Source organism: Asparagus officinalis, chromosome 4 (assembly GCF_001876935.1).
Source record: "Asparagus officinalis chromosome 4, Aspof.V1, whole genome shotgun sequence".
Classification (NCBI taxonomy): Eukaryota; Viridiplantae; Streptophyta; class Magnoliopsida; order Asparagales; family Asparagaceae; genus Asparagus; species Asparagus officinalis.
The window spans coordinates 115,528,175-115,537,194 of NC_033797.1; the positions used below are offsets into that span (position 1 = coordinate 115,528,175).

The window sequence follows — 9,020 nt, forward strand, 5'->3', positions numbered from 1 at the left end:
AATTCCATCCTATTTACCAAGAAGGTATTTTAATTAGGCAAACATGTTTTAAAGCATTTTAATTGGTTTAACTTACCAACAAGGTCATTTTTCTCGCCGGCGACCAGTTTTCCGGCGAGAGCTCGTCACGTGCGTGGCACGTGATGACTTAAACTATTTTTTAGCTGCTGATATGGCACGGATTTTCTAACGTTGTAGTATTTAAAGGCGGGAATTAACACTCTAAAAATCCCAATTCACCCAAAATAGGACAGATCCAAACCACATCAGCAGCCAAATAACAGTTTAAGTCATCACGTGTCATGCACGTGACGAGCTCTCGCCGAAAAACTGGCCGCCGACGAGAAAAATGGTCTTGTTGGTAAGTTAAATCAATTATATTACCTTAAAACAGATTTGTCTAATTAAATTACCTTATTGGTAAATGAGGTGGAATTAAAATATCAATATGGGTATTTAGCCTTTTAGAATGATTTTATGTCAAAGACTGCAAAAATAAATAATAAAAAAAAGACAAAATTCTTTTAGGATGCATGCTTTGCACGGGTTTAAATACTAGTTTTTTGGGAAAAAGGTGGATTTTCCTTATAGAAAATGATTTAAGGACCCAAAATATGGGACCAATGGAGGGGACATGTGAGGTATCCCCTCCCTATTGCATAATGAGTTGGCTGGTTTGCCAACTCATTATGCAATAGGAAACTTACCAACTCATTATACAATAAGGAGGGGACACCTCACGTTTCCCCTATATTGGTTCCGTATTTTAGGTCGGGTAGCAACCCTCTTTGCTTATTATGTTTAAAAAACGGTTGATTTTAAAAATATCTCGTTCAGAAAAGGAGGTTTGTCGTCTCATCTCTCTCCTGAAATTCTCCCGCTGATTTTTCTCTCCCAGATGGAAGAGACCAGAGAAGATTTGAAGTCGATTCTTCCCTATCTGCCCCTGATCCATCGCTCTTTATCTCTATTCTGGCCCCCGAAAGCCCTGGAATCCCTCAAAGCCCTAGCGTTGGGCCCCGATCTTAGCAGAGTTGATTCAGGAGAGGTTTTATTTGACGCCATCCTCGATCTCAGAGAATCCGTTGGCCTTGCCGGTGATCCGTTGGCATGGAGAGCGGCAGAAGGGTACGCTCTCTTCTTCGACGAGGTAAGAACCTTAGTTTTCTCTCTTTGATGCATTTGCTCTTCCCAAGCTTTATTTTGTCTTTTCTATGAGTTGACGCTGTATTGTTTGTTAATGAGTTTGGATGTGTGGGTTTGTAGTAAATCAAGATTTTTGCAGAGGTCTTTTGGAATTGGGTTGATGATTTGGAAATTTTGATTAAATTTGATTATGTTTGGCGACCTATGTGTCACTGCATAACCAGAGATATCTTTCAAATGGGCGGCATAGTTTATGCAAACCCTTTGGATAGCTGTAGCTGTAGTTATCAAAATCCAATTTATGATGTCTCAGTCTTCAAGGAGAGTTGAGGTATGTGATATCTGATCATTTTCTAACAATGGAGTTATCCGAACTCCATTCTAGTTGTGATAAATGACTTAATTGAATCAGGTGTTTACTGTTTTGTGAATTGGTCAGAACATATCACTAAAGCTATCAAAACCTCACTTTACCATATTGTTTCATGTTGAAACCTTTGTTTCATGAGTAGAATTTAAAACCTCAGTTACAAAGATCTAGTCTATTATGATTCCAATTTGTTTTTGGATGATGTAATTGCTTTCTTCATGTATCTACAAATATAATAAAAAAATCCACCATGATTGCAACTAGTAATCAACAAAAAACAAAACTACCAGTTTGGCTTCCTTCTTACAAAATATTGCACTATGTTTCATGCGTAGCATCATTCCACATATCTTTTCCTTCCTGTTCCTCTGATTCTAGGAACAATCTTTTTGTGCCAAATACTTATGCAATAGCCTGGAACTCATCAGCATTCGCCTTTGTGAACTCTAGTGTGTGCATGAACCATTTTGTACTTCATATGATAAATTTTTCGTTTTGGTGCAGTCCTAAGTATCAAGAAGGTTCGAATTGATATTTGGATGTCCAAAGCATTTGTTTGCTTTGTTAAGGGAAGCATCACGAAGATAAGGGAAGCATCATGAGTTCCTTATCAATAATGTTGAGGCCCATACTCTCAAGCTTGTATTGTACCTTGATAAAGATATAACCACAACTAACAAATTGAATTGTCATATTATTTTCTTTCCGAACTATGAGTGCTCTATAACCATGAAGAGTATAAAATTATGCTGATCATTAAAAAGTTTCTAAATATAATATTGCTTATGCAAGATGATGTTTTCTGCATAATAATCTATTAAGAATTTGAATGAAGCTTTTTCTTTTTGATTTTAGGTATCCTAATCATATAGGTATTGTAATCATAGATGTCGGGAACACTATACCTTAGATGCATTGCATTTTATGTGAAGGAAGTGTGTTTTTGTACACTAATGGGTCTATCATGAAGTAAAAATGAACAACTGGTCTTCACTATCAGGCAAAAAGAAGAAATTTTTACTTTAAACTCGTTCCCAAATTTAATCCCTAAAACCGACTCATGTTCAATTTATTTATGAAAATCGACCCATTTTCTCGCCACGTCAGCGCCGTGGTGAGAAAGCCGGTCGATTAAGTTTTAAATGCTTTCGTAAACAGTCGGGGTTGGCAACCCCGACTGTTTAGTCTGTCCGCATGCTAATTAGTCGGGGTTGCCAACCCCGACTAAATTAGCAAGGAATTTCCCATTAACTAATTGGTCGGGGTTGGGAACCCCGACCAATTCGAAATAGCCTATTTCGAAATGGTCGGGGTTCATTTCGTGAGTTAGAATATTTTAAGTGTTACTTAGCCAAACACTGGAAAAGACTCTACAAATAATAAAATATAATATAATACTTTCTATTATCAATGGCACGAGAAGGCTCTCTACAAATAATGGCACGAGAAGTAAATAAGTTGATGCTTCCAGTGGAGTATCGATGGCACGAGAAGTAAATAATGCAAACTTTAAACTCACGATCTTTGGGAATTTAATTATTTTCTTGCATGATTTAGTGCAGGGTTCATGGGTATGAGGATGTGGTCGATGATAATGAGAGTCCTCATAATAATGCAAAGCTTTAAACTCACGAAATGGTCGGGGTTCGGGGTTGGGAACCCCGACCATTTCGATATAGGCTATTTCTAATTGGTCGGGGTTCCCAACCCCGACTAATTAGTTAATGGGAAACCAAGCCGAAATTCTGCGGATAGACTAAACAATCGGGGTTGCCAACCCCGACTGTTTACGAAAGCGTTTTAAACTTAATCGACCCGCTTTCTCGCCACAGCGCTGACATGACGAGAAAGTGGGTTGATTTTCATAAATAAGTTGAGAATGAGTTGGTTTTAGGGATTAAATTTGGGAATGAGTTTAAAGTGAAAATTTCTTCCAGGCAAAAAATGTTTACAATATAAAACAGAAGGATGTGCAGTTGTAATATCTATTTTTAGAAGAAAATTGGAAGTAACTAGAAGATGATCCAAATTGCAGTAGGAACAACAAGCTAACAAAAACCAGCAGTTTGAACTATTATAATTATACCAGGAATGTTCTGTGAATGGTTTGAAATCTATAATTTATTATCTTGCCACTGAATCAATTTCTTTCAAGAAAGTATTTAATCAATAATGCATTTCATATGACATAGGTTCTTCTTTTGTGAATTTGAGAATGTTGACCAAGTACAACTGAGTATGCATTGTTGAATTGCAAAATGTTATGCTGTTAGGAACTTCAGTCAAAGAAAGTCTTGAGGGTTTTGAACACACTGAGAAAAGATTCTTCTTCTCTTTTTCTGGCAGCTGATATCTAGAATGAATTCCAGGGTGTGGTTTGGAGAGGTAATTCCAGCACTGGCTAATTTGTTGCTCCGGTTGCCTTCTCTTTTGGAAGCACACTACCATGATTCTGATGGAAATGTTGGGGAAGGAAAATCTGGGCTTCGGATAATGTATCAGCAAGAACCAGGCATTGTGTTTCTCAATCAGGTAAGCACTATTTTCATTGTAGCTTGTGAACTAATGATGCTGCAACTCTGCTTCTACTTTTCTTGCAGATGTGTTATATATGTAGTTATCAGAAAAAAATATTAACCGGTGAAAGGAGAAGACTTCAATTGTTACCTTTCATGCTCATTACCATAAGGAACAAAGTTCTTAAATGATAGAAAAATATAGCTACACTACAGTTATCCCTCTCTCCGCTTTCTTTGAATCATCAAATTGTAGAAATCACTTTCTGGGGTAGTTACTTTTCCTTCAATTTCATCAGACAGATTAAAATTAGACATTGTTTCTTATAAGAACTTGTTGAATACATGCTTTATGCAAATATTAAATTCGACCAATTTAAAGTGGCTTTTGTTATTTGTTTCAGGAGTTGATAGCTGCTTTACTTGCTTGTGCATTCTTCTGCTTGTTTCCTGCGAGTACCAGGGGTGAAAATTATCTTCCAACTATCAACTTTGACTATTTATTTGCGTATGTCAGTCTTGGTGATTCTTGGAGATATCTGCTTCATCGTGTATTCCTGCTTATCATTTTTATATACACTTTGTAGATTTCTAGTATCATGATAGATCTTTGTGGTCAGAAAGTTATGCTAATATTATGAGGACGTGTTTTGTTCAGAAAGGATTCATATGTGTCTGTCTGTACTGTCTTTAAGATTGTGTGAGATGAAACCGAAAAGCTTGAAGTCGAATAAGGGAAATCTGATACCATCATATCAACAAACCATTCATTACCTTTACGAGCTGGCTGGAAGGCACTTAACTGTGCTGTGGGGCTGCAAACCTTTGTGCACAATGCATAACTGAATGAAGGTGCATGAATTAGTGAGGTTGAATAAGGGAAATCTGATACCAATGAACCATTCATCACCTTTATGTGCTGGCTGAAAGACGCTTCACTGTGCTGTGGCACTACAAACTGTTGTCCACAATGCATTACTGACTGAAAGGGCATAAATTAGCGCCTGTTAATGTGAGAGCTTTTCCTGTGTTAGTTTCATTTTGCCTTTACGTATGTTTTACCAGAGGAGAATTTTTTGGATAGGACAGTTTCTACATTGGCAGATTTTTTGAACAGATTCATAGGCAAAGACCAGTGAACCAGGAGCATAACATGGTTCAATCACTTATCCTTTTCTTCTAGTAGCCTCATGTAGAAGCTCTGGCACATTTCGTATGCATGTCATGCATGACATGTCAGGTCATAATGTTAACCAGTCATTTATGACATGCGATTTTAGTTCAATTTCTTATCATATTGCTTTCCGCTTCATTACGTACCTGATGTATTTTGCAGTATTTTAGAAATTGTTGGGCACTTCTAGGCATCAGACTAGCCACCAGGATGGATGCCTAAGCACTATGTAGGCATCTTTTTCCATTTTATTTTTTTAGAAAAGTTCTACTAAATACATAAGAGTATTAAATATCACTATTATAAATAGTGATAAATAGTCCCGCAATAGCTGTGCTAATAGCGTTAGCGGTCCCTTTCCGCTACGCTATGTTGTTGCCCAATAACGGTGACATATTGCGAAATATACGTTTTTTGCTTACAAAAACGGCCAATAGTGCACCACATCAGTGAGTAGCGGGCAATTGCGGGCAAAATCCGCTTTTTTATCGCTATTTAAAAATGGTTTGAGATTTATTTTTTTAAAGTTAAACCCGACCCACAACAACTACATCCCACCGCCTCCCTCGCTTTCCGGCGTACTCCCGCTGCTTCTCTAGCCTTTGGCACCTCCCTCTGGCACCTCCCTCAACACTTCCTCTCACTTACTCTCGCCGTGAGCTCCTCCTAGTGTAGGCTTCTCATTGCTTAGCTCATCTTCTCGAAGATGACAACTCTTTGATTTCTCCAGTTGTCTTCGGTATTATGTGACGGTTACATATCTATTTATGTTTAGGATCTCTTTAAATCATCAAATGCACTTTTAGATTTTCTAAACTTTTTATAATTTTTCTTTTTTTCATATTTATACATATCTAAATTAGGCCGTTATTTGACTTTGCGTTTTTTACTGCTATTTTGCCGCAATAGCCCCAAATAGTCTTAACAATGCCTCACCGCTATACGATGCTATCCGCTATCGATAACCTTGTTAAATATACAGAAAATTCATGAAATAAAAAAACAATGAAAAAAGGAAAAGTACAGAAGAGTGAGAGAGAAGAAGAAAAACAGAGAGAGAAAAGGAGGAGGAGGAGGAGAAGAAGAGAGTATCGGAGCTAAAAACTCCAAGGCAATAAATAAATAAAAGCGAAAAAGAAGAAGGAAAACAGAAAATCAAGAGATTACCTTTTGGATGTATCGAAGCTTGTCACAGAAACTCTGACCATTATCAGCACCTTGGGGCAGCAGCATTGAATATGGGCAGGGGTCTTTCTTTGGCTTTCGTAACACCTTTTGTATTTGGGTTCGAATTCGGATTTGATATGACCTGTTTGACAAATTCAAACTTCAAAGCGGCTACATTTCTTTGTTTTAATGAGAGCACCGTGCTTGAGCGCCCTTGTGCCTAACTGGGGACACTTCTCAGAATAATGATATTTTGTATGGAAGTCAAAGAAAGCATGCTATGTACCAGAATGATGCTATTGTGTTGGGAAAATCAGAGAACGTAGAGTTGCTTGTTGGAATTGGCATCCCACCCTGGCTTCTCCATTCGTGGTCTATCAAACTGGAAACTGTTGTGCCTAGCTCATATATCTGAATAATGTTTTCTCCTCTCCATGACTGACTTTACTTTGAACAAACTAGAATTAAGATACCTACTGTTTTCATGAAAAATCTTCCAATTTAAGTGGAGCAGACGACTAGTCAACATGAGAGTAAGGGAAAGTTCTGTCTATTTGTTTAGCCAATTAAACGGACTCCTAATATTTGTATCTTATGAGATTTGTTATCTCCATGTCTATGATGGTTTTTTTAACTAAATCTTATGCATGTGCAATGCAATGCAAATGAGAAAGATTATTATCCTCTATGATTTGCAGCAGTTGATTTTCTTAGGCTTTAATGAAATTCTATAGATTGTGAAGGGCTTTTATAAAAGAAAGGCATGACACTGCAGCTCCTTTGCTGGCTAATAAGCCTCTCATAACTTCTGCCTTTATTTTATTAATTAGATCCTGACAGACATCATAAAGCAGATTTGCCTTATGGGATGGGGCATACAGTAATAATATTAGGCAAATTCATGTCTATTCCTTTAGGATGTGTGCGACTCAATCACGAAAAAATTTCACAGTTTGCTCATCACCTTATGTTGGCATTAAATACAGTGTGGAACTACTGTGACAAGGAAATTCATGTAACATATGTACTTTGTAGTATAAAGGGTTATTGATCTCAAATCAAAAGTAATATTTCTGTCATCTTTCATACTTCGAAGAAAAAAATAGAATCTGGTTGATTTTTGGATATCTGATCCTCTTGCCATCCTATATGGCATATCTAAACTACTCAAACAATTTTCCATAATTAATGTTGAAGTTTGGGTTAAAGGCTTTCTTCTTGTTGTTGATGTTGCTGCTGTTGTATTTGATGTTGCTTTTGTTGTTCTTGTATAACAATGTTGAAGTTTTCACTTGTCAGATGGAAACCATGTTTCGTCAAACAATTTTCTGAAGTATTCAAACTGTAATTAAATATTTGAAGTTTGAGGTAAAGGCTTTGTGGTTGTTGCATAACAATGTTGAAATTTCAAGGGTCGGATTGAAACCTTGTTTGGTCAGATTAACATGAGGCCTGCATTCTACTTTCTGAATGTAATAGTTTTCTAAAGATGTACTAAAATTGCTTATTCTTTTCCAGGTCCCTCCATCCAAATTTTAAACAGAACCAAGAACAGAAAATCAAATGCCTAACTCACTATTTCGAGAGGATATCTTTAAGCATGCCCACTGGTTTTGTGTCATTTGAGCGCAAAGTTATTCCATTTGAGCAGAGTTCTTTTAGCATTTCATATCCTGAGGCTGTTCTCTGGAGGAAATCCACTGTTCCTCTTTGTCCGTTCAAGGTAAAACTAAAATCAAATAGCAAGCAGTTCACTTTGTGAACCAAAGGACCATGTATTTTCTTCCCAAAAAGGGTTTCGTCCATGCTGCTTTTTGCAATTTGAGAATAAGACTGAATGAACTATCTGTGATTTTTGACAATCTTATCCTTGATTATCATTTATTCACCTTAATGCTTGCAACTTTAATAGCTTTCCCAACTTCCATTTTCAGTTTGGTAATATACATTTAACATCATAATCCTTTACTTGGATATATTGGTCCATTACACTTTATAAAGATTGACCTGCAATCTTTCTTTTTTGATTAGGCATTTTCTTCAGGCTTGATAGAAGACCAGAAATATGACGCGCTTGAAGTAGATTTTGCAAATGAATATTTGGGCGGAGGTGCACTTCATAGGGGCTGTGTGCAGGTTTTTCTTTTTGAACTTGAATGGGTAGATGTTATTTCCTTGAGTTTTATATTGCTTAAGAATACTTCTATGTTACTGTTTGTTTTCCCATCTTATTCGAAGACTTGTAACTGTATACTTTGTTCTTTTTGGTATTTCTTGTTTTTAAAACAATATGTAAGGCAAGAAACAAAGTGCTAATGCAGACTTCGTAATATCTGCATTATTTGGATTTGATCAGGCAATCAACTGAACTAACATCTTGACTTGTATTGATACCCTGATCTACTAGGACCGTATTTGTTTGAGTTAGGGTTAGTTGGCATGTCCATGGATCACATTGTTTGCTCTATTGGCTAGGTAAAAATTGTGCCTAATTCCGTGCCTAAATGGGCCTCCGAATAAATTACTGGAGGTTAAGAAATTCTCTATTTGGAGGAATGAGAGGAAGAAAATAATTCTATACCAAATGGTTCAAGCGATGGTTAGAACTCTTGGTATTGTTGAATTAGTGAAGTCAACAATGCTTTAA

The 9,020-nt window shown here is 36.8% G+C and overlaps 1 protein-coding gene across 1 annotated transcript; it reads left to right on the forward strand.

Moving 5' to 3' along the window:
• LOC109838007 (poly(ADP-ribose) glycohydrolase 1-like) lies at window positions 818-8,704 on the forward strand. Its single transcript, XM_020406420.1, has 5 exons — window positions 818-1,150; window positions 3,863-4,048; window positions 4,437-4,540; window positions 7,892-8,096; window positions 8,405-8,704. The coding sequence occupies exons 1-5, from the start codon at window positions 899-901 to the stop codon at window positions 8,687-8,689; spliced, it is 1,032 nt and encodes a 343-aa protein (XP_020262009.1). The 5' UTR covers window positions 818-898; the 3' UTR covers window positions 8,690-8,704.

Coding starts and splice junctions, on each gene's coding strand:
- LOC109838007 (XM_020406420.1), top strand. CDS start 899: ATGGAAGAGACCAGAGAAGATTTGAAGTCGATTCTTCCCTATCTGCCC. Junction 4,541..7,891: donor AACTTTGACTATTTATTTGC/GTATGTCAGTCT, acceptor ATTCTTTTCCAG/GTCCCTCCATCCAAATTTTA. Junction 8,097..8,404: donor TTCCTCTTTGTCCGTTCAAG/GTAAAACTAAAA, acceptor TTTTTTGATTAG/GCATTTTCTTCAGGCTTGAT.